This window comes from Triturus cristatus, chromosome 3_2 (assembly GCF_964204655.1).
Source record: "Triturus cristatus chromosome 3_2, aTriCri1.1, whole genome shotgun sequence".
Taxonomy (NCBI): Eukaryota; Metazoa; Chordata; class Amphibia; order Caudata; family Salamandridae; genus Triturus; species Triturus cristatus.
The window spans coordinates 1000650867-1000676670 of NC_140584.1; the positions used below are offsets into that span (position 1 = coordinate 1000650867).

Genomic DNA, 25804 nt, shown 5'->3' on the forward strand with positions numbered 1-25804 from the left:
TTGCCACACCTCTATTTTAATGAGTACCTGCACTTATTTTTCCCCATTTAAAGCACTGGGTGTTGCCTGTCTCTTTCGCTGCTGCTTCACCCCGCTGTTTGCTCATTAATACCCTATATTGGGCGTGTGTTGCTGTTGAGCGTGTGGAAAAGTGCTGTTAATTTCTCTGCAAAGTTATTGGCAACATTTTGGAATAGACTTTTCTTTTAGCACAGGGCCAACCGAGCTCTCTGGCACCCCCTTGTGTGGAGTGCTCGGTTGGGCTTTCAATCTCTGCTTCCGGTCATACTTCTTTGATGGGGATCCGGGTTGGGAACTCGATAACGGTTGGGGTTGGGGTGGCAGGGTGTTGTTAAGGGTTGTGAGTTGGATGTTCTTTTGAGTTCTTTACAGCATTATACATTGATCAGCGCTCATTGTCCTTACTCATATAATGACCTGATTGATCAGACGCCTAAACTGGGACGCAAATGGATAAACAGGTGCCATATCTTTATTGTCCATGTTTCATATCATTAACTGAAATGTTCGGGGGATGAATAACTCTCGTAAGCAGTGCTTTAAATGGAAACAAATAAGTGCAGGTACTCACCCAAAAAAGTAGTGGATTGGGGGCGGAGTTTGGGGCGGGGCAAGGGGCGGGGCCATCGTTTCCAAAAAATGGCACACTAATGAATCAGTACTAGTGCTGCAGTTTTTTTTTAAAAGCATGAATGCATTGATGTAATCTAGAGGGCCGGGATTTTGTTTCATGCAAATCCCTCTCATTTAAATTGTTGATGGGCAAAGATTTGCGCGCGATTAAAACAATGGGCATACTAACAAGCTGTGTCCCTGAACAATGTGGCCCACGCTCGCGCCAATCAGGTTTTTTTGTCACCATCAGACCCCTCTGAAAAGGACCCTGCAGCTATACTCGACTTTTCACTCCAGAGATGCACACGCAGCTCTGTGTTCTACTGAAGGCGAGCTGCTCTGCTGGCGCTTTTGAACCAGCGCAGCCCAGGCTTCAGCTTGGTTTGAAAGGCGCTTTAACCCATTGTAGGCCGTGCAGAATGACCTGCCATGGATGGAGCGCAGCACCAACTGCATCAAAACCTGGCCGTTCTGAGTACCGGTACTCTCCTTTCCCGAGGAAAGGTCCTGGTACTCCAGGGGAGAAAATATAAAAGTGCCGGTACTCAGTACCGGTGAGTACCGGCCCATTTAAAGTACTGCTCGTAAGGCACCACAGTGCTGGCCTACTTTGACCGCCACAGAGTGGGTGTAGCCATGATACAGGAAATGCACTGTTCTGCGCTCAGTCTTTCAGGGCTTGCTTCCGGCATAGTTTTTTTCCCATCATACTCCACCTATTCCCAATCAGGTGCGCAGCAACCATTCGGGTGAAAGTGCCGTCATGAGAGAGATCCAGGCAACACTGAACACGTATCACAACCCCCTCTGAACCTAGTTCAGCCGATTCTGTGATCCCACCGTGTCACAGCCGAATCGTTCCACTAATTGAAATCGGCCCTCCGGGATCTCTATCTGCTCCTTCCCTTCCTTGGTCGTAAATCGTACCTTGATGCCGACGGCACAGTATGATCTGGGAACAGGGTGTCTTCATTCAGAGGAGCAACGCCTTTCTGAGTCTGCAAGATGTCCTTTAGATCACTTCTGCTTTCTGGCTGGAGAACAGTTGCTGCAATTCGTTTGCAGTGGGATCCATGTATCCAGTGACGTCTGTTGGTGACACGGAGAGCAGTTCGGGTTGCCAGCAGCACTTGCTTGATGTTCTTCCAACGAGGTTCCAGATTCTTTAGAACGCTGGAAGTTCTTGAGGAGCACGGAATCACCGGGTTGGAGACCATGAGCCGAACCCTCTGATTTGTCTGGAATAGCTTCAAGCACCTGCTGATGAATCAGAAACAATTTTTCAGTCAAGTCCAATCTTACTGTGTGGGATGGAACAATCCGATTATTATTTTTTTTTTAAGGAATTGTATTAATTTTTCCCCAACCAGTGTACCAATAAACCAATATTACATACAATAGCATCTTGTAAGAGACCCAACCATCATTGTACATGTCAGGAGAAACCGGTTCTTCAACATTTTCTCCCTAACTCCCCCACCCACCACCCTCTCTACCCCCACCCCCCCTGTCAGTGTGCCCGCGTCAGACCCCCTTCAGCTTAGGCATTTAGAACCCCGTGTTCCGAGAAAGCCTAACTCAAATCAATAGAAAAGACACTATCATTGTTCTCAAAGGACAGGAGGCTCCATGTTGCCACCCATATGTGCTCTATGCTCCCACCTTGACTATTCGACAATTCTCAATATGTTGTGCAGGCGCTGATTCCTCACTGAGTGTACTTAAATGGCCTCATCCTGAACAGTCTCCCCAGTAGTCCCAGAGGGCCCCACCCTAGGCTCCACACTCTGGTCCATGTCTATAGGAGCCCTCTCCCCCTCGTCCAGCTCCTCCGGAGAACGAAGCCCCTCTACTAAAGCTCCCCACGCCCTTGCAGCGTCCAGCGCCTTGTCATTAGAGGCACGCCTGGCCAATTGTAGACGAAGCGTCCCTTTACTCCCTGCCCAGGACAAGAAACTCGCCTTCCACCTCCGAAAGCTAGGTCCAGCCCTTGCCTTCCAATGCATGGTGAGCTCCCTCTTCGCCATTATCAGACCCAAATCATAAAATTTGCTCGTAATTTTAGTACTGGGGGTGTGCGGAAACCAAAGCAAAAGGCAAGTCCCCATCTCCACTTCCAGCTCGCGCTCAGTCACTTGATTCAAACACGCCACCACATCTGCCCAATAAGAGCCTAATCCCAGGCAGGACCAAAACATATGACCAAAATCAGCACCTTCTGCATTGCACCGGGGACACAGCGATTGGGACCCTCCAAAATACTGTAAAATTTTGACCGGAGTTAAGTAAGCCCTGTGGAGAGTGTAAAATTGGACCAATTGAAACCTAGCGTTGCGCGTGCCCTTCCAGGCACGCCGCAACAACTGCGGCCACGTCGTCTCAGGAATGGGCCTACCAGGATCTCCCTCCCATTTACCCCGCAAGGTATCCAGGGGTGGAAGCCTCTCCGTGGACAGCCGCCTATATAGACTGGTGCTGGCCTTGAATGTACCCGCCGCCATAGTGACGTATTGACACCCCAATGAAGTTGGGGGTTCCGACAGTCCCATCTTCCATTGTTTCTGAATCTCCGACACCAAGGCGGCGTGTAAAAGATAATCCCCCCTCGGCAGGTCGAAAGCCCTCTGAAAATCCTTGAATGGCAACAAGACACCATCCCTGTATAAGTCCCCAATCATGTGGACCCCACACTCTTCCCAGCCAGCCAATGCCGACCAATCCCCGCCATGAGGGAGGGCCGTGCACATGCCCAAAGGAATTTCCGGGGCATATGGGACCACGAAGCCTGCCCGTTTCTGACTGCGAGTCCAGCATAGCCGGAGTGTGCGCTCCTCGAGGGTGAGCTGGTCCAGCCTGATTTTTTGCCGATGCACAATGAATGACAACACGTGTCGAGGGATGACCCTACCCTGTGGACCATCAGGGCCTCTAAACTCACACGCCACGGCCTGTGTAAGCCATTGCAGCTGTGCCGCCAAGTAGTACCACTCAAAATCTGGGGCCGCCAGCCCCCCCTCCTCCCTCGGCCTCATCAGAGTGGCCAGTGCCACCCGTCGTCTGCCAGATCCCCAAATAAACCCTGTCATCAGTGCCCGAAGCGTCTTAAAAAAGGAGACCGGGATCCATATCGGCAAGGTACAGAAGAAGTAGAGCAACCGTGGCAGCGCTACCATCTTAAGCAGTGCTACACGCCCAGCTACCGAAAGAGGGAGAGTGCACCAGAACGCCATACTACCCTTGAGCCCCCTCAGCGCGCCACCCACATTCCCCTCAAAAAGGTCGGTGGGAGCGTGAAATATGCAGACGCCCAGATACGGTAAGCAGGCAGGTTCCCACCTCAGGTCTTCAAGCGCCAAGGGCATCTGAACTTCAGGGGACAAAGGAAACAGGCAGGTCTTAGTCCAATTTACCTGCAACCCCGACAAGCGGCCAAACTCCCGGAGCAGGGCTCTGGCGCCCCGTAGGGAATCCCCCGCATCAGCCAGATACAACAGGAGGTAATCCGCGTACAGGGATATGTGATGGAGCTCCCCGCGCAGTGGAACACCCTCATAGAAACGCCCCTGTCGGGCATGCGCCGCAAGAGGTTCAATTGCCAGCGCAAACAAAAGTGGGGATAGAGAACAACCCTGGCGAGTGCCTCTCTCCACCTGGCAAGCCGCTGAGATAGTGCGTCCTGTACGAACCCTAGCTGTGGCGGAGCTATATAACAAGCTGGTCCAACGCACAAAATGATCACCCAGGCCAAACCCCTTCAACACCCGGAACAGATACGGCCACTCCACACTGTCGAATGCCTTTTCGATGTCCACCGACAGCACCACGGCCTCCGACGAACCTTCCCCTCTTTCCCCCAGGATCCGCACCAACCGCCGAATGCACGTCGCAGTATTCCTAGTGGGAATGAAACCCGATTGATCCGGGTGTACTTGGGTGCTCATGTGACCCAAGAGTCGCGTGGCCAAGATCTTACTGAGGATCTTATAGTCAACCGAGAGCATGGAAAGCGGCCGGTATGCCGTCCTGGAGGTGGGGACCCCACCATTCTTCAGCAGCGGCACTATGATCGCTTCTCTCGTAGTGAGCGGCAGCCTACCCAGGTCCCACGCCTCTCTGTACACCGACTGCAAACGTGGTGCCAGAATGTCCAAATACGCAGCATAGAACTCCACCGGGAGTCCATCAGCCCCTGGAGTCTTTCTCCGGGCCATGTGTTTAACCGCTGCCCTGATTTCTCCCAGGGAGATAGCTGCCCCCAATGTAGTGCCCTGTTCCGGGTCCAAGTGTGGCAACCCTGCAGCCTCTAAATAATCGTCCAGACCGTCGGGCAGGTCCCTCATCCTACTCTGGTACAGCAGCGTGTAATAATCCAGGAATTGGTCATTGACCTCCTTTTGCGAGTAGACCAGGCCCCCTGCTGGTATAGACAGCGACACTATTGGGGATCCCCGGACAGCCGGATTAGCGTGTGCCCGTACCATGTATTCTTTATAGTCATAGCAGCGAAGCCGCTCAACCTGAGTGGCCACCTCCTCTTGCACCGCCAACACCTCCTCCCGGGCGCCCCCATTCGTGTGGCCATCGAGTTCCGCCTGGCGCAGCCGAGCCTCAGCCCGGTCAATGTCCTGCAGCAGCACCTTATGCGTCCCAGCGACGGACGAGATGCAAATCCCTCTCACCACCGCTTTAAGCACGTCCCATTCATGAGCTCTGCTCGTCGCCATCCCCGAGTTGTCTAAAAAGTAGCGCTCTACGCCCTCCCCTAACTCTGCATTAAACACGGGATCTTCCAGCATCACCGGATTCAAACGCCACGTCGGGATCACTTGCCGCTGCTGCAACCAGAGTATCGCTATCAAACAGGGGTTGTGGTCCGAGAGTGTCTTTGCCAGATACTCGCTATGGCGTGTGAGTTCCAGGGCTCCCGGGGTATATAAAAAGCCATCAAGCCGAACATGTAAGTCATGCGGCGCTGAGTAGAATGAATAGTCCCTGTCTAACGGATGTTGTACCCGCCAGGCATCCACAAGGCCCCACACTTCCTGCCAGTCCCTTCTCACCCTGGCCACTCTGCGTACCGCCGACTGAGCCAGCGGGGGGTGAGAACGATCCAACTCCACATCAGTGACAGAATTAAAGTCCCCCCCGAGGAACACCGTACCAACTAGAAACAACGCCCGCCTCCCAGAAAGCCGGCCAAAGAATGCGGTGTGGTCGGAATTCGGGGCATAGACACTGCAGAATGTCACATCTCTGCCATCTAGACGGCCGAACACCAACACAAACCTCCCCTCCGGATCTACCAGCGTGTTAGGGATGGAACGAACAGATAGCAAAGCGAGTGGCAAAGCATCTGGCCATTTAAGGCTCGTTGTTGCTTGAATTTTTGCCACTTTTAGTTTTAGGGTGGCATTGTATCTTTCTACTAAACACGCTGCCTGGGGATAATTTGCAGCATGAAACTTCTGTTTTACCCCCAAACCCTTCATTAGGTATTTGATTATCTGGCCAGTGAAGTGGGGGCCATTGTCGCTCCATAAAACTCTACAAACCCCAAAACGGGGGAAGAACTCTTTTAATAGAACTTTAGCTGTTGTCAAGGCTGTGTTATCTTTGGTGGGATAGGCTTCCACCCACTTGCTGAAGGAACAAACCGCAACTAGTACGCTTTTTAAATTGTTGCAGCGTTCTAGTTGAATATAATCCATTTGGAGTGCTTCAAAGGGAACCTGAGGTGGAGGAAATCCACCAGTAGGGGTTGATACTCCCTTCCCAGGATTGTGCTGTAAGTGGATTATACAATATTTAATCAAATGCTCAGCCGTTTTCTGGATGAGTGGACTATCCCAGACTGGATTCAATTGGGAAATGATGTTTTTGGCACTAACGTGAGCAGGTCCATGAGCCATAGTCACAAAAGGCAATACATAGGCATAGGGTAATTTCCATTTTAACATGTCTTTTGACCTCCAACATCCCTCATCATCTAATTCTCCTTCCTTTTGCCATTCTGCCCTTTCCTGTTCAGTGGCTGACTGCTGTATATCCTTAATCTCTGTATACATGTTTTCCCATCTTTCAGCTTGAGATCGTAGTACATACTTCTTACTTGAGAGTGCACTTGCGGTTTCTCGTGCAACTTCGTCAACAAAAGCATTTCCTTGTCCCACTCTGTAACTTTCTTGTGGGCACTACATTTGATAATGGCTATACTCTTTGGCAATGTCCAAGCAGTAAGAAGACTGTTTACCAATTCACCATGTTGTATTTTAGAGCCATGGGAGGTTAGGAATCCCCGTTCCTTCCAGAGCTTGCCAAAATTGTGTGCCACACCAAATGCATACTGACTGTCTGTATAAATATTCACTCTTAATCCTTCACTAAGTTCACAAGCCCTCAAAAGCGCAATGAGTTCAGCTGCTTGGGCAGATTTTTGTGGGATACGGGCTGTCTCTACCGCAGTCTGTAAAGTGGTAATAGCATAGATGCAGAGGTGGTGCCATCAGGTAATCTTAAACAAGAGCCATCCACCCATAGTTCTCCCTCAGGTTCTAACAAAAGTGTATCCTTTAGATCTATTCTTCCCTTAGTCTGTTCTTCTGTTAGGAAAATGCAATCATGCAAATCATGCGCCTGTTCAGCTGGCAAAGGTAGCAATGAAGCTGGGTTCAATATTAAACATCTCTTAAGTGTGATGTGAGGTGCCAAAAGTGTAAGTTCGTAGCCTGTAGCGCTAATCAAATGCTGGGTTTTAGTCTGATTCAGGAGTGCATCTACCGAATGGGGTACCATAACCATAAGCTTGTTGCTCAACACTATCCCCTCAGATTGGCGTATAGAAATCGCTGTGGCAGCAACCGCTCTGAGACAACCTGGGAGTCCTCTGGCCACTGGGTCTAATACAGCTGAAAAATAAGCACAGGGACGATGCTTATTATCATATGGTTGTGCCAAAACTGACAATGCACATCCTTCTCTCTCGTGTACATATAGTATGAAAGGTTTTGCATAATCTGGAGTGCCTAACACTGGAGCAGAACAAAGGGATGCACGGAGCTGCTGATATGCTTCCTGACATTCAGATGTCCATGGTAGACGAAAGGCAGTGTCTTTGGTAACAAGGGACAAAAGAGGTTTGATAATAAGGGAGAAATTTGGAATCCACTGTCTACAGTAGCAAGTAATACCAATTAGTGCCCTGACTTCTTTTTGGGGACTTGGAATAGGAATTTTTAGGATAGTTTGAATCCGGTCTTTAGTCAGCGTGCGACCTTCCTTAGACAAGAGGTGACCTAAATAAGTGACCTCAGATTGACAATATTGTAACTTATTCTTAAAGACCTTATGTCCCTTGACAGCAAGATGATGCAATAGAGAGAGCATGGCTTCTTTACAATGCTCAACTGTGTCTGCAGCTAGCAAAATGTCATCCACATATTGCACCAGTGTTACTCCTGGTGGCAAAAGAAGTTCATCCAACTGTCGTTTAAGTGCTTGACTGTAAATGCTAGGGCTTTCTGTATAGCCTTGTGGAGCCCTACAAAATCTGAATGAGCGGCCCCTTAATGAAAATCCAGAAAGATACCGGCTCTCTTGATGTATAGGAATAGAGAAGAAGGCATTCTTAAGGTCAATGACAGAGAATACAGTAGCTGTAGATGGATTTAATGTCAACAAAGTTGTAATATCTGAGAAAACAGGATATTGAGGGATAACTATTTTATTGACTTCTCTCAAGTCAATCACAAATCTGTAAATCTTATCCCCTGTTCCATCGCCCCGTTTTAGAATGGGGAGAATGGGGCTATTGCATACATTAGAGGAAACTTCCTCAACAACTCCTGTACGTATCATATCATCAATGATAGACATCAATGCATCTTCACCTTCTTTTGATATTTTATATTGCGGGACCCTTGGTAAGTAAGCATCCTCCCGAACCTGTATATGTACTGGGGAAATATCCATTCTTCCCACATCTGTATCAGTAGTAGCCCAAACACATGAAGGGACAGAATCAAGGTCCGGACATAAAGAAAAATTATATTGTTTAGGTAATGCCTTTTCCCCAAAAATTACACGTACTCCAGATGGGGAACAATGTATAGTAGCATGGAAATATTTCAAAAGATCAAGTCCCATCAGATTATCTGGAGCATGTCGGGGAAGTAAAAAGGGGGCTGTAGTGATACAATTCTCATCCTGCAAAGGTAGTTTTTGGGACACAGGGCTAGGAGTTGGTGTTCCATCAAACCCTATCGATGTGATCACTTGGCCAGACAAGGGTGTCCCATGGACCAGTTTCTGAGATATCACACTACGTGTTGCCCCTGAATCCACTAAAAAGTTCTGATCCTGCCCAAGTATGGTGGCTGTTATATAGGGCCCTGACTGATCTACAGGTATCTCAACTGGTCCTCCTTGTCCTAGGCAAAATGTGTTCCCACAGTTTCCTCTGATTCCCAATCCTCCATAGAATATTGATTCTTTCGCTGATCAAAATAATTTCCTGACCTATTCCTCTCTGGAGCTTGAACCTGCTGTGACTGTTGTCGGGGAGCTGGAGTACCTCGATTACTAGTCACTTGTCCCCTTCCTCTCCCACCAGCAGCTAAAACAGGGCATTCAGAACGCCAATGTCCCTTCTCTCTGCAATAAGCACATTGATCCAGTCCCAGTGGAGTTTGTCTACGCGGTGGCCCTACTGGAGGCATTTGTCTATAATTAGGACCATAATTTTGGCCTCGACCTTGGGGTCCATAGGCCTGAACCATCATCACCTTAGTTTTCAATTCTTTTAATTTTCCTTCTTTTCGTTCTTGCACAGTGGTAACCTGTTTCTGATAATACTGAGCCATATCTAATATAGCTTTTGGAGTCACTGAAGCCCATGTGCTTTCAGAGTTCTTTAAGTGAACTGATATATCAGGAAGCAAATTTCCCACAAATCTATCTACAAATAAATGTGCACCTGTAGGTGTAGCTGTATCTTGTCCACTAAAATCATGGAACACTTCTTCAAAGCGAGTAAAGAAATCAGGGACGGCCTCGCCCTGTTTTTGTTTACAAGCAGTAAGGAGTGCCCAATCTATTTTTCTGGCTGGCACTATCGTTTTTATGTAAGTAAGTATGTTACCAGGCAGATCCAGTATAAGCGGACTAGGTTTCTGACCAGGTTTCCCATCCTTATCAGCTGCTAAGATGGCAGTCTTCCCAAATCAACAGCGTGATCCTGTTTCCGGGTAAGTCGCCACATATCAGGTGGTAGAATCATACCAAAAATCAATATCTGCTAAGGTCATGATACAAGAATCAATGGCTGTCTGTACATCTTCATAAAATCCCCTAGGAGTTTTCCGTATATCAGTTAAAGAGGCTTTTAAAGTGAGTACATCCGTCCTTTTCCAGGGTGTATATATCCAATTGTACAAAAAATGGGCTCTAGCATTAGCACTATTTGGGTCATCATCGTCTGCATTTCCTCTTCCAGGAATGAACTGTGGCGCATCTTCCCTCATAGGTCTTATTCGGGGAGAGGAAGAGAGCTCATTACGGTATCCAATTATCGTTGCTATGGCAGTGTTAATTCCTTTTACAGGGAAGGCCCCTATCTGACACTGTCTTTCAATTGCTCTAACATCATCTGGGCCATTTCGCCCTGTAGTCATCTCCCATTGAACCATAAGTTGATGAGAAAGCTTACTTATAAGACAAAGAGGCTCACCCTCAGAGAAATCCTGAATCTGATCTATCATTTCTTCTACTTCCATTTCTAGATCACTTAACCAATTTAATACCATCAACCTTATTGCATCCTGACGAAACTGAGGTACAGTAGAGCGAAGAACTCGAGGGGTCAGGACAGATGCAGGAACCACAGAATCATTAGTCATTTCAAATGCAGTGGCCTGAGGTGGAGGCGCAGAGGCTTGGGATGGGGGTGCAGTGGCCTGGGTTGGAGGGGGTAAAGAATGTACCGATACTGGTTAGAAAATAGGGAGCTGGTCAACCGCGGGCAAAGAAGGGGGAGCCGGTGGGTACAAGGGGAGCAATATTTAGGGGTACGGGGGGAAGAGGTGTTAAGGGTACATATGGGGGCAGGGGTCGTTCTATCAACAATCCATCAATATCTGAGTCCACATCTTCTTGGTGGACCGCTACTGTTGGTCTAACTATATATTCTTTAGATATTAATAATCTATGCTCCCTATCTAAACATTTCTTTTTCTCCTGAACTTCCTTATCCTTCAATTCCTTATACTTCTGATACTCTGTCTTCCTTTCCTGTTTCCTTTGTACCGTCTCTGCTTTGAGCTGCTGCTCCCTCACTTCTTTTCTCCACATACACAAACTGTCAAACATAGCCGGCCTAACTTTCTTCAAAAACAATTGATTCTCTAAATACTCGAGTTTGTGAGGGTCCATAGTTCCCTCTAATGGCCATCTCAGCTGGGGATCCCCTTTCGTGTATTTGTTCCACAATGTATTGTACATGATGGGACAATTACCATATTTGATGTACATCTCAAAATTTGGCGTACCTTCTGGTGACGCCGGCTGACTTGCCTCCAAAATGCTCTGCTTATCGCAGCAGCAACAACAAAACTTCCAAAGGGTACTAAACACAGGCATGTTATATAAGAAAAAAAACCTTATAAACAGAGAGAAATAAAAAATATTCTCACATTACCTGTAAGAAAAAATGTTAGTCAAAACAAATAGCAGGTCTCAAAACAAATCTTAGATCTCTAAATACCAAACAGAACCTAGGTTTCAAAATTCAAAACATAGTCCGAACGGATTACCAAATTCCAAACAGATCACCAATCAAATACCAAGTCAAGACAAATACCAAGTCAAGCAAAGATCAAACAGATCCAAACCAAATGAACAAATGAACCAGTTCAATACAGATTTACCTCATGCGTAGTCTTCGCCTCCCACTTGTCGATCCTCCCTGATCCAAAGAAAATTACCAACCGAAGGCTCCAGTCAAGGCTAGCAGCCGCCAGGAAGATCAGAGTTGGAGAGCTGAAAAATCACCTTGGACCACGAGCAACACTAATCTTATCAGGTGGGGCGCTTCTCATCGAAGTTAGTCTTACTGACCTGATCTCCTGCCCTGGTCCGACTGCAAGCGCTTGATGGAGACCCACGTTTGGGCGCCAATCTGTGGAGCAGATTAATTAATAACCTGCTGATGCAGGGATCACCACTTCGCCACGGGTTCTTATCAAGTAAGGAGGAATCGTCAGGAGTGCAAAGTCAAACCATGGATAGTTTATTTAATCATTCAGGAATGGGTTTCCATCCAACAAGTACCATCAAGATACCCAAGGATAGAACACACTGAACAATGGTTACATGGGTTTATATAGGGAAAATCACAGACTAGGAACGCCCAGAGGTAAATAGAGCTTTGGGAAGAACACACAAATGAGACCATCGGTAAGAATCAACAACCTTGGTGCCTTGTATATCTGTCGCGTCTTGAAGCTGCATAACAAGATAGGCTTATCTGAACAAACTTTGTCTAAGGCTTCATCATTGTTTAAAATACACACAAAACCCACAGTGTAGACATCAGCTGTTCTTTTGTGCTGACTTTGCATGTTTACGCAGCCTACAATGTCTCAACTTAGATTCATGACCTAATGTTTATGCAAGTGTGGTGTCAAGGATAGAGTCAGGCTGAAAACAGGTCAAAGGTGGGCATGAATGAAGCACAGCTAAATTAGAGAACAAGAGATTCAGATTTTAAGGTTTCACAACACATTGAAATGAAGACAAAGTGATACGAGAAATTAGATATATGAGAGGACAGAAAGCGACACAGTGGAAAAACAAGGTGGAAAGAGTGGTGCAATAAAAGATATCAAGGAGGAGATATGGAAGGGGAGCATGGAGAACGACAGTCATAGGAGAGAAGTGTGCAGTACATTAAATACCAACCAACCTGAATCCACTTACTGGAGTATCATCATATTCAAGAGTTAGGTGCACCTGTTCTCTGGTTAAGAACAAATAAAACAGGGAGCTCTCATGAAAATTTTAAAGATTGCTCATGTGTACTTGTCACCACTGTGCAGTAGAACTGTAACTTATGTATCCCAACGCAGTGGCTGATGTTACGTTTAAAAAAAAAAAAAAGTAAATACAAATATAAAAAAAAAACAGGGAGCATTCTATTGGAGGTGAAATATTGCTGATCTAGCTAGTCCAGAACTCTTGGTGCCGGTCTGGCTGATTGGTAAGATTAAATGGGGCTAAAACTGTCAGGTAACCTAAAAAGTCTGAGGGTGTGTCATATGCCCGAGTGAGACCACACAAAGGTCTTGTACTGACGGGCTGGGAAGAAGGAAATCTACAATAGGCTTTACATATGAGCAAGGGATTAGAAAGGAGGAATCCACCTCTTCCTTTACTGGGCCTCTCCACAGATCACAAGTTTCAATATTCCCTTTCCTCGACTCCTTCCACATGTCAATACTCTCCAAAACAATGAGACATGGTTGGCATGGAGTGCTCAAAACATCATCTCCTTCTTATCTCCTGGCAAAGTCGTATATTTTTAAAAGTGATTGTAAATGAATTACCTGTGAACCATAAGTCCTTTCCTGTATATAATTATCACTACTGCACCTTGCGCCGTCGCTGTTTTCACTTGTCACCTGCGTCGTCCACCTTTGAGTGTCACGAGCACTTGTGTGAACAAAGTTTTCGGGTTACTTTCGTATTAATTGTTTACAGTGCTGCTACAACTGTTCCCAATTGTTCTGTACCCAATTCATTTCCTGTCCTGCTAAATGCTGGTACTCGTCCAAATATATGATGCCTTTGACACATACTAATGAATTATGAGTCTCTACTTTCCTTCCCTGCAATCTTTTGTGCATGCTTAATCATTCGTCTTATCAATAATACCGGTTGAGACTTTGTTGTCTGTGTATACTACTTCGCCCAGATCTCAACCAGGCTTATGGGTTTACTCCTGTTGCTTCTACCCGCTCCTCAGGTGACGGCACTGCATGCTAAAGTTGAGCAGGCTATTATCAACTCAAGATCACTGTTTGGGTTGCGTCTGCCCCAAAACGCACTCCAGGAGAGATGATGTAGATTTGGTTAATACGTCATGCCAGTGGACCCTTGACATGCCATACTACCATCCACGCACCCCATCTTACTGTTGATAGACAGTCCTTTGCTCCCTGTACAGAAACTGCTGAATACACTCAGACTGACAACTATTGGCGACCTTTTTGAAAATGGCTTGTTTTCGACCTTACGGGCCTTTTGCGCTAAAGGTTTGGATTCCCCTTTGCACTGTTAACTTATTACAGGTTACCTTTGGCTGCAGGGCCACCTTCTCAACATTCCCTGACTCACCACCTGAGTTGCAGCTGTTGAACTACATATTGAGGGCAGATATAACCCACTCCATCTCTTTTCTCTACTTGGGGGTGCTATTGTGTACTATCGACCCACTTATGGCAGCTAAACGCAGGGGGGGGACTCACTGGGCCATCATATAGGAGATAAACATTAGAGTACTGTTGTGTTCAAGTGAAGGACATGCCAATCAATTATAAACAGAAGCTGATATATTTCAGATTCTTGTATCAATATTACTGTACTTCCGAACAAATAAATAGATTTTGGGCTGCAGAATCGATAGTATCTAAATGATGAGGATTATTGAATGCTAATTTAATCCATATGTCTTGGAATTGTCTGAATGCATTATCATACTAGCAGAATTCCTTTGAGGTTATGCGTGCTATGCTGGAGATACCTGTTCCCCGTCACCTCAAATTGCACTACTGGGCGACACCGCCATTACCCAGCAAGGATAGGCGCTTAGTGTCAGTGGCAGCGGTATTTGCTAAGAGGAGAATGGTAATGGTCTAGAAGCAGGGGAGGGTACTTATAACAGTCCATGGCTCAAGCGCATAGCCTTTTGTTCAGACCTTATGGAACAGTACTCCACAGAAGAGCACCCCACTGCACGACCAAGACTTCTGGGGCCCATACTGGTCTTACTTACAACGGTCAACTACAGACGATCTCCCCTCGAACAACAAGTTCAACTGAATATCTATATTGGGATCACTTGATATTGTTAGAAATTTTGCTACTCATGACCATATGTTTACTATGTTTTTTGGTAGAGGGTAGTAAAGTAGATGTGCATGATTATAGCTGTATTAAAATGAAATGCTGTACTTTGTTTCTGTTCTTCAGAAAAAAATCTCAAAAAAACATTTAAAAAAGATTGAGTGCAAGAAAATATACATTTGCACCCTTGTTACTATATGTTGGAAGGTGGATTATTGGTAGGGGCAAATGTAGGTCTGCCACTGGCATTAAGGCCACTAACACAGTATAGGGCTCAGAATAGGTCTTAGAAAACTATTCCTATGCTCAGCCCTTGGTAACATGGCTAAGAGTAGGCAGGCTTAACTTCGAAGACAGGTATGTAAAGCATGTCAAACACCAATTCAGTAAATAATTAAAACACAACACAAAAATCTAAAACAAATTTATAAAAATAGGAAATATATTTATCTTTTAAATGACACCAAAACGAAAAGAATACATTCTAGGGAACCAGAGATATGAATTTTTGAAGATTATTCAGTTTCTAGTGCTTCGAAACCAACAGTGCCCCTTTTGGTCATTTCGTTGCCTCTGACAGGGACACATTCACCTTAAGCAATTGTTCTGAAGGATCTCTCATCAGTCTTGTGCAGCCCCCTCCAGCAGGCTGGGTCCTGGTAGAACTCCTTCCTGAAGTTCTTCTTGCGGGTTTCAAAGTATCCAACACACAATCCAAGGTTCTATAATCTCCAAGAGGGTCCTTGAAAGTGGGATACTTCAATTCCCACAATCCACTTGAACAAAACCCTTACAAATCCACTGGTAGTACTCCAGGCTGGGGATTCTTGTGGTGATGTTCCAGGTGAGCTCTGTTAACCTGTAGCTTGCAGGCATCCACTCTTTAGTCCTTTTACAGCAAAGTACTCCACAGGCTGTAATTGCAGAAGGTGCAGTCTTCAGAGTGCAGGCCTTTGAAAATGCACATCAAACTTCCAGCATGGCCTGTCTTGCTTTCTCAAGTTTCAAGCAGCAGATCTGAGAGGCTCTGCCCCTCTCAGAGCCTCATTCCAAGTTCTCTGGGTCGAGCAGTAGGTCATTCCTGACCAATGAGGGCAGGGTAACTCCCCAAAGGTGTGACAACATCCTGTAGGTTGTGGGACTATTTTGTCCCAGAGTGCACCGAATCTTCCAAATTCATAATGGCTGATTTTCCAGCAGGGAGAGAAGAGCTGGCTAAACAAACCCCAGGGTGTCTAATCTCCACAGTCTTTTCCCCCTTGCATCTTCCCATTCCTTCCTTAAGCATAGCTCTGGCTTGGGATCAAAAGAGTAGAATTGTAAATGACACAGAGGCCTTCCCTTTCCCTTGAAGACCCTGATTTATGACTCCTCCCCCTGCTCTGGCATTCCTGTGTAACAGCACACTGCCCTCCTAGCAGAGCTGGTTAATCCCAGGGGCTCTTTATCACCTCTTCAAATTAGCCTGGTTCATCCACTTAACTCTGACCAATCAGGGCAGACCACTGGAAGGTTGAATCCGGACCTAGAAAAAAGAAAGTCTTATTACTTCTTGTCTGTACATTTTAGGAGAAATTCAACAATATCATATTGTTGGATTTATCACTACCATTCTGGGAAGTCTTTGAATGGAAGTTCTATCATTCTTCTATCAGGAGTTATTAGTTAATAACTTCTTGCCATGTTAACCAATGTGGCATGGGATTTGTAATGGGAAAAATGACTTGGACCATTTTTCCAGCACCAGGGCTTATAAAAACATATTTTATAAGTACTCCACCTATATCTACAGGACCGCCACCCCACGGAAGACCTAGGGGAGACTTTAGAGATTCTGAATCTGTAGAAATATTGCAGATCCTCCCTCCACAGTGCTCCTAGCATCAATGTCATATTTGGGCAGCACTTTACCACAATGTGGGAAGTGAACAGTGAAATTTAATTTAACCCAGGGCATATAAAATGCATTTTATAAGGGTCCACCTTATACCTGACCCCCCCCCCCCCCCACCCCTGGGACAGATAGGGGAGACCTTGGGGGTTCCTTAATATGCCAAGGCTTTGTAGGTTATCCATTGTTAAGTGGCCCAAACACCAAAGTCGAGGTTGGGCACAATTTACTTTTTAAAATCAGTCTTGCCACACAGGGCTACTTTTACACTGAACTCAGCCTTCAGCAGGGCACGCATGCCAGTGAAGAGAAGGCTGCTGGCCTCTAAACTGCCATGACCTATTATGTCCTAGGGCATGATGGGTAGTTTCAATCCTCCTGCCCATAGTGTACCCTAGTGTATGTAGGTATTTTCACTGTATTCTAAGTGTCTCTTTCTGCATAGCACTGGCCCTGGGCCTGGTTAGGCAGAGCCCAGCGTCAGTCAGAGTCAGTTAACACCAGTACCAGTCAGCAAATACTTGGGGGATGCCCAGGGCACAGGATAACTTTGCAACACTACAGTTCAAAGGTCAAATGTGAAAATATTACCATAGCAGTGTCTAAGTGGAGAAAATGAGACACAGTTATTAATTAACTCTCAGATTTGTTGTAACGATCACTTCATAGAGAGAAACAGTTAGGCCTCAAAACACAAAGCCTTTTGAATGAGATTTAAGCAGCACATGAGTGTAACTTCGTAAGCTCTGATTCTGGGAAAGTACCTTTCCTTATAACTTTATACATTGAAATTGGCATGGTATAATCCATCTAAACAGATCCACAACAATAATATGCCGTTTATTACTTTATTGTGGGAAGAGAGGGACATCATGACCCAGCTGAGTCTTCAACACTTATGCCCATGGTACTTCTCAATACTCTTTGACGAATTGTGCACATGCTAGGATAGTACTTACCAGGCCAGCTTTGGGGTAATATGCTTAATATTCATTTCACTTGTTTGAAGGGAGCAGTTCAGTAGTAGTAGGCCAGGCCTCTGGGTGATAATGGTTTAGGAGAGAAATGACTGCTTCTGTCTTCGGGACTGCACAAACTGCGCTAACATTTCTGACTTAAGTATCCATATGAAGTTTAAAGAGAGTGCATCAGATGTTCATCCTAGATCCAGGTACAAGATGAAATGCGGAAGGGTTTGTTAGGAGATGCGGTAGTGAGCCGCCCTTCTGGTGGACGACTGTCTTCTTGGTGATAAATGAGTTATGTTTTTTCTTCCTCCCAGATTAGAGAAATAGTCCATAGAGTATTAATCTTAAAACAAAAGAATGCCATGCTGAATGAGTCATTTTTCTATGAAGCTTTAGATCATAAAACTACCAAGAAAATATGTAAGAACATGATCGCTTGTATTAAGCTGCTTAGGAAGTAAACTATAACTGAGAATAAAATAAGATATTTTTTTTTTACTGAGTTTTATATAGCGCAAACTTGACCCGATTGTATCAGGTATCAGAACGCTTTACATAGCACCAGTTGCGTTACATGAGGACAATTCATTTTTGTTAGGCATGGGGAGATTAAGTGATTTGCCCAGAATCGCAGGATGTTCAGCGTCAATGCCGAGACTGCAACCCAGTTCCCCAGATTCGAGGTCGACTGCCCTAGCCGTTAGGCCAACTCCTCTCCCCTTATTAGAAGTATATACCTATTTATTTGGGCATACGTGCCTCTTTGAAGATTTAATCTATAAAGTCTGTAAATAAACATTTGTTTATCCTTTTCTGTTTGTTTTATGTGAATCTCTTATTTTTGTATTTCTCAAAATAGGCTTATCTTATGAAATATGGCTATCTGAAAGATAAACACAGCCATGAGAGTTCTGTGCAACTGGCAGAAGCTATAAGGTAGGACTCTGACTTTTGTTGCATTTTTATTGGCCACGTAACTCACTGAGTTTGCAATCAATACTGAAAAGATTATTTAGATTTTTGGAGCTCATGTTTGAAATGTTGGTTATTTATTTGTTCTGTTTAGTCTTATTGACAGGGTGTTATCTGTAGACCACTGGCGTAGGCCATGTGGCAGTTTGAGTCTAGGAGCTACTTGCAGTTGCCGCCGACACATTTAATACATAAGTGCATTTTCATTTTGCAGAAACGTAAAGAAGTAAGCCTGTTTTTCAGACTTCCAAAGTGGTTCTCAAAAGGATGGTACCAGGGAAAATTGAAGCACCATAGTCAGGACACCACAAGTTTATCAGTCTCAGAGTCAATCAGTGGACAACTGGACAAACTGTTGGCTGCACCAGGATGCTATTTACCGAGTTCATAGTTTAACCCCCTGGTGAGTCAGGGCATGAACATTGATGTGGATGGGCCCAGAATGTTTGAAGGCATGCATGACAGGATGATGATTGTAGAGTTTGCAGTTGATCCAAGGTTGCTGTTGCCTTTGAGAGTATGTGGCTGTTGTCCAAAAGTTCAAACTGTGCACCAATGAAAGACAATTGCTAAGAGTCATGTAAAGTCCATTGCAAAGCTCACTTTACATTGTGTCTGATGTCTGACTCTCAAACGACTCCATTTGAGGGACCTAAAAGCTTTTGTTTTTTGGTATCTTTCGCAGAGCCTCTTCCAAATGTCTCCAGCAGATTGCCTACTGGTGCTATGCCCTGCCGTTCCTTTTTAACCCACCACACCTGCTACCTCTTCAGACCTCTCCTCGGAGGAACATATGTCCATCTTATACCTGGAAGTACAGACTCTTTTGGCAATAGGAGCTATAGTGAGGGTGCCGGCCTAAGAAGTATGGACGGGGTGCTATTGCTGCTACGTTCTTGTGCCAAAGAAGGACAGGGTCCTACATCCACCCTAGATCTGTGCCCTCTCAGCACCTTCCTACATGAGGACAAATCTAAAATGTTCACCCTGGCCCAGATTCTGTTTGCCTATGATTCTAGAGACTGGATGGTGGTGAAGGACCTGCAGGACACTTATTTTCACATCTGTCCTGTAGGCGCACAGATGCTACCTGCGGTTCAAGGTGAGCGTGACCACTTTCAGTTTGCCGTGCTACTTTTTCGGACTTAACAGTGTCCCTTGGGTGTTCACAAGAGGTGATCGCGGTCATTGCTGTCCATCCTCGGATATTGGGGGTACCGTTCTTCTACCTCGACAACTGGCTGTTGAAGGCGTGCTTCCACAATTAGTCATGGATCACCTCCAGACAAAGGCAAACCTCTTGACATCATTTGTGTTCTCAATTGACTTGCCAAAATCACCCCTGACTCCTTCATAGAGGCTTACCTTCATGTGAGCCATCCAGGATATGGTCTGCTTTCGAGTCTTCCCTCTAGACCAAAGAGTCCAGAACTTTTGGGCTATGGTACGATGTTTCAACCTCTGTCCTGGGTTGCGCCGAGAATGGCTCTGAGGCTTCTACGAGTGTCCTGTATCCTGCTTGCTGACCATGCCAGATGACATATGCCAGCTTTGCAGTGGGACTTGAAATGACAGTGGGCCTAGCACCAAGGAAATCTGTTGGATTCTATCCAGATTTCGTAGGAGACCGCATATCTGCAGTGTTGTCTGCTCGACTGTAACCGGACCAGTGGAAGACCCCTCTCCCAGCCCCACCCAGAGGTAATGGTGGAGACAGATGCATCGCAACTGGGTCAGGAAGTTTATCTGGGAGAGGTGGAGATCAGAGGGCTCTGGTCTCTGGCAGAGACTGCCTTCACATCGATTTGCTGGAGTTGCTTGGCATTGAATGCCTTCCTTCGATTTGTATAAGGTTTGCAGCACACTTTCACATAAGCTCTTCATGATGCCACAGTGGGACTTAAATCTGGTTCTCATGTTTCTGATGTGTACTCCTTTTAATCCACTTTCCAGATGTCGATTGTGCCTACTCACACTAAAAATTGTCTTCCTGGTAGCGATAACATTAGCATGCCAGGCGAGAGAACTTCATGCCTTTCGGTCAAGCCTCCATATACCACCATTTTCCCAGATAGAATGGTGTTGAGGACTGAACTGCATTCTCTTTTTCGTGTTGAACAAGATCACACTTCTGACCTTCTTTGCTCCGCCCCATCTCTCGAAAGAAGAGAAAATATTTTGTTTAAACACCAAGAGCGGACTTCTTTTTTACATTGATCGCACCAAAGAATATCTATTGTCTGGACCATCAGCTCTTTGTAGACCTCTCTGGGGCAAAGAAGTGCAAGATGATGCAGAAACAGACCATTTCCTGATGGATAGCCCTTTGCATTCATGTCTGCTATGCAGTAACTCTGAATTAGTCCCAGATGCCCTAAGGGCTCACTCCACCAAGTCCAAGACTGCTACTACTGCTTTGGCATGTGGAGTGCATGTCCTGGAAATTTGTCAGGCAGCTATGTGGGCATCAGTGCAAACGTTTACAAAGCACTACTACCATGACAGTCTTATCCATCAAGATGGACATTTTGCCTGCTCGGTCCTGCAGGACTTATTAATCCAAACCATTACACAGACCTATCAGCTTGTGAGGTACTGCCTTGGTATGTCTTCAAAAGGAATCTGTGGTTAGAAGTATCCACCAGCAGAAAAAGCCACTTATGTTTCTTAGCGCTCTTTCTGGTGGATGCTCTATGTAACTGCAGATTCCTTACTACCCTTTCTGCCGTATGGTATTTTCCTTTTAAAAAGATTGCAATCTAGAATCTGCACATTTGGTCATTGAATTTGCTGATGAACTCTGCGTCTGAGGGAAGAGTTCATGAAACTGACGTCAATGCACATGGGTGGCGCTTAAATGCAGCTTCAACTGTCACTTCTGGACACGAATGTCATTGACAACAGTCGCACGGCGCCACCTATCAATGGGTAGGAGCACTGCTTTGAGTTTTCCAGATCCAGTCTGGTGCCTGTGGAAATTCACAATGTCAGGAATATGCAGTTATATTTAGTATCCTCCAGGAAGAGCATTACTGAAGGCAAGATCATTACGAAATTCTAAAATGAGTAACTCCAGTAACCTATCAAATAGTTAGAACATACGAGAAAAGGGAGTTATGTGAATTTGCTAAAACAAAATAAAAAATGGGAAGGTACTGATAGAGGTGAACATTGCCAGTATCCCTGAGTCCCAAAAATAAATGTTAGGTGTAGATGACAATGGGGACAGAAAGCAAAAACATTATTTAATGAAGGTATTGGAAAAGTTGCCTAATATATTTTTTCCAGCACCAAGACACACACATGCGATTAATCATTCCATAGTTAAATAGGCAGGCAAAATCATCAGACAAAGAGTTTACTGGACACCCAATCCAGGAGAGCCGCTGTTGAAGGGGAGGTACAGAAAATGTTAGCATTAGGAGGAACAATTGCGTTCTCCAATAATTAGTGGAACTTACCGGTGGTACACGTACCAGAATCAGATGATAGCATAAACTTTTGCTTCGAGTTTACGCAGGTTAATAAAATATCTCAAATGTATACCTATCCCCTTCCTCTATATATCTATATCTATCTATCTATATATATATATATAGATATATAAATGACAGTGCGAACTCGACCCAAAGGTATTGGAGCACTTTAATGAACACCAGTTACATCATGAAATGACTGAACGATTAGGGGAGTCTCAGTATATTACCTCCTCAGTTTTATGTAAAGCATACTGAGACATTCCCTTAAATCCCAAAATAAAAGAGACAACAACTTTCTCAACCCTGAGCAGGTTGTGTTTATTTACTGTATTACTTTTGGCCTCCACAGGACTTCAGCCACTTTACTACACTTGAGGAATTTATTGGTCACACCACCAGTATGCTGCGGCCTGCCTTGACAATATTGTTATTTATAGTTCTTTCTTGTCACAACATTTGTAACACGCAAAAATTGTCTTTACTAGTCTTAATCAGGCTGAATTAAAAATCAAGCCAAAAGAAACTAAAATGGCAAGTTACTAAGTTAAATATCTGTGTTATCGGTTAGATCAAGGTCTCACCAAACCACAAGAGGGCAAAGTAGCTGCAATCAAAGTGGTCCCCTCCCTCAAAAGAAGATAAGATCTTGGAGCATTCTTGGGTCTTGTAAAATATTATGGCAGATTTATACCCCGGTTTTCACAACAGGCTGCTCCCCTAACAGACCTCCTAAAAAACGACAAAATACTAATAAGCTTTTAAGGGGTCTAAAGAATGAGGTTTTGAAAGCCTTTGAGAAATTTAAAAAAGTAATTACTCCCAACCTGTTTTATAGTTGCCAAACCTGCAAGACAACTCAAGTTATTAATCAGAAGCAATCTGTACATGGAGAAAAAAATATTTGGTAGTAGAAAAGGAGTGCTTTGCCATTAAACGGGAAATCGAAGCAACACGATATCCCCTCAAAGGGCTTGAATTCTTACCATACACCAATCACATACCCCTTACTTGGCTGGTAAAGAATAAAGGAAACAATGAAAGACTACTAAGGTGCTTTCTAAGTCTGCAACCATTTAAGCTCCAGACATATCATTAACAAGGCAAAGATTAAGGGAATGTGGAATTCTTATCGAGGTACCCAGTTGCAGCAATTCTTCCCAAGCAGAAGAATTTAAGGGAGGAGAGGAGTGAGGGGATGTCGTGGGGAAAAAAACCTTACCTAATGGAGAGAGTCTTAGGCAGCTGGAGAAGAATGCAGGTCTAGGGAAAAACTGGAAGAGAAAAAGTATGACACAAGTCGGGGAAAAATAGGAAACGAAGGCAGACTGTAGGGAAAAAGGAAAAAGTAAAGGCTGAAGTGAACAGGTAACGAAAAGAAAGACTAAACAGAAATTATCTAAACTAACAGGAGGTGAATGTACAAGAAGCGGGCCTGGAATCGCAACAAGGTGGAAGAAGGATGACAGAGTCATGGAGTTGGAGGCGAGACGAGAGAGGAGGAAGAGGGCAGAAGACAAGCAGTCAGCCGAGAAGGAGGAGGAAGAAGCATTGGGAGGTGAAAGCAGAAGGACAACGACGGATACAGAAGAAGCAAGAAATTGGGCAGAGGAAGACGCCGAGGAGGAGCCAGACGTCTGAAGAGTGGCGGGTGCCTCCAGGAATGGCTGACGTGGAAGAGCCGCCCCAATCAAGGAGGATTGTGGCCTTGCCAGGTGGGTGATGGGAGCCAGAAGAGAAGCTGGATGGGGCTGGTAAGGTAAAAGTAGATCCAAACCTCCCAACCTGAAAGAGAACACCTGGCTGAATATAAACCATTGCAGGGCAGCACCTATATATATGTATATATAACCTGGCTCCAGGGTTAGGCCCACAAAATGGATGGCCCGCCATAAAACAAAGTCCTGATAATGGGTACCAGTAAGGTGGATATTTTTTGTCTGTGTGTTTTTGTTGTCATGTTCTCCCACCCTTACAGTTTCTTCTGCTTTTTAAAAAGAGAAGCTGTTGGTGAAACCTCAAAAGAAAGTAACCCTGAGAAAATAAGAGACAAAGATAAGAATGTCTCTTAATGTTTTAATTATTTAGTGTGCGCAGTACTTTCTGGTCAATTTACACTTACCCGGTGTCTTGTTCCGTTCTGTCGAGTAATGCCACATATTGTCCTGAAAAGAGAAAGAAAATTACCCAAGGGCAAACAGTTTTTATTTTTTAGTATAACCTGGAATATGTACCAAGCCATATGATGTGTGTAGTTTAGAAAGAAATACAGCACCATAAGTCTAATAATTGCTAGAACATCGTGTGTTAATTGATTTCCCTCATCATTACCCCCCACCACCACCACAATACCAGTCTAATAAAAATGTGTTAGACTATTGCATGTATTTTTTATGGTGTGGCCTGTTGTATCCAGGCACTGCTTCTAACATAATGTTAGGTATGTCAGCCTGCTGCGTGTCCTCAAACAGGCCCTGACTATGTATTGTGCTAGGTGGGTATTCACTGTGCCATAGGGTTCTTCACTGTGCTTTGGTACTACAGAGGGTGCCATGGCTGTTGCACATAATGCTCTGATCGCTGCACTCGAGTGTTGATCTTGCATGCTCAGATGTCATACAGCAGAGTTACCGTTTAGACCACAAATGAAGCAGGATGAGTGTCCACAGTATTTCATTATGAGACATACATATTGTCCCTTCGGATTACATATTTTCTTGGCGTATACCTGTAGCCCTGCTTACTGTTTTAAGGCGGCATTGCTAATCTGACTTCAGGTTCTGAAGCACTATTGACCAATGCTAGAATGAGCCTCGTGTTCTTGATAGTGTCCTCATTTCACCTAATAAGTATATTACACAATAACATGCACATTTAAATATTTCCCTGTGTATAAAACACCATTCCGATGTGATGCTCTGCCTTTCCTCCTGGGCGGTGTAAAGCACCATTGCTGCCAATCCAGTAACATACATAACATTGATTTATTCAAATAAACATAGGAACATTTATTTTGGGAACATACAAAAATACATAGCAAATAACAAAAAATTGAAACTTCTCCCCCTTGCTCTCAAGCAGATCTAGGATGGCTTTGATCGTTATTTACAGTGACGTTTCACTCTTCCTTGAGAAACAAGCATACTCTTTTCTCGTCAGCGGGAGGGATGACCCACGCTCTGTTTTCCTGTCACCGCACTCTTCTACCTTTAGAGGGCTGCAGTCGGAAGATTATTGAAAGGGTTGCCAATGCGCTGTGATCCAAGTGGTTTGGGGACAAAATTCTGCTTCACAGGAAAATTATTATATTTGTATGCATGCACCAAACTATAAACAGCTTGTAACATGACATTCAAAATCCAAATCCAGAAAGACTATATATTTCTTCACCTTTGCTAAGACTGATTCTTAGAAAATCGGTTGTCTTCAGCCTGGGACTCCATCACCACATCCATAGCCACAGACGTCTTTGACACTTGTTTCAGCACCGATACAGATACAGTGACAGTATGCATCCACCTTGCCGCAGCCGTTACCAAAGTATACTTCTTAGCCTATGGAGAAGTGTAGCTCACTGGTTAGAGGAGGCATACCCTGAAGCAGAGGTCAGACCCGGGACCAGGGTTCATTTCCTGACGCGGCAGGGTTCGGAGCCCAATTGTCCACGGACTCGATAATTCTCGCTTCGGTGCCCACTCTAAGCACGAGTTCACACTATGCAGCTCTGGGCAACAAGCTTGCTTAAT

The 25804-nt window shown here is 45.0% G+C and overlaps 1 protein-coding gene across 3 annotated transcripts in view; it reads left to right on the forward strand.

The window, feature by feature from the left end:
• Window positions 1–25804, forward strand: part of MMP28 (matrix metallopeptidase 28) — a 496737-nt gene that overhangs the window by 145179 nt on the left and 325754 nt on the right. For 2 of the 3 annotated variants that reach the window (XR_014980049.1, XM_085649625.1), the window contains exon 2: window positions 18470–18546. Coding sequence is in view for 1 of the 3 variants with exons in the window: in XM_085649625.1 (XP_085505751.1) it covers window positions 18470–18546 (77 nt within the window). In the remaining 2 variants the exon portion in view is untranslated. Of the gene's footprint in view, window positions 1–18467; window positions 18547–18796; window positions 18986–25804 lie in introns of those variants that run through there. The other variant, XM_085649626.1, reaches the window with a different exon arrangement.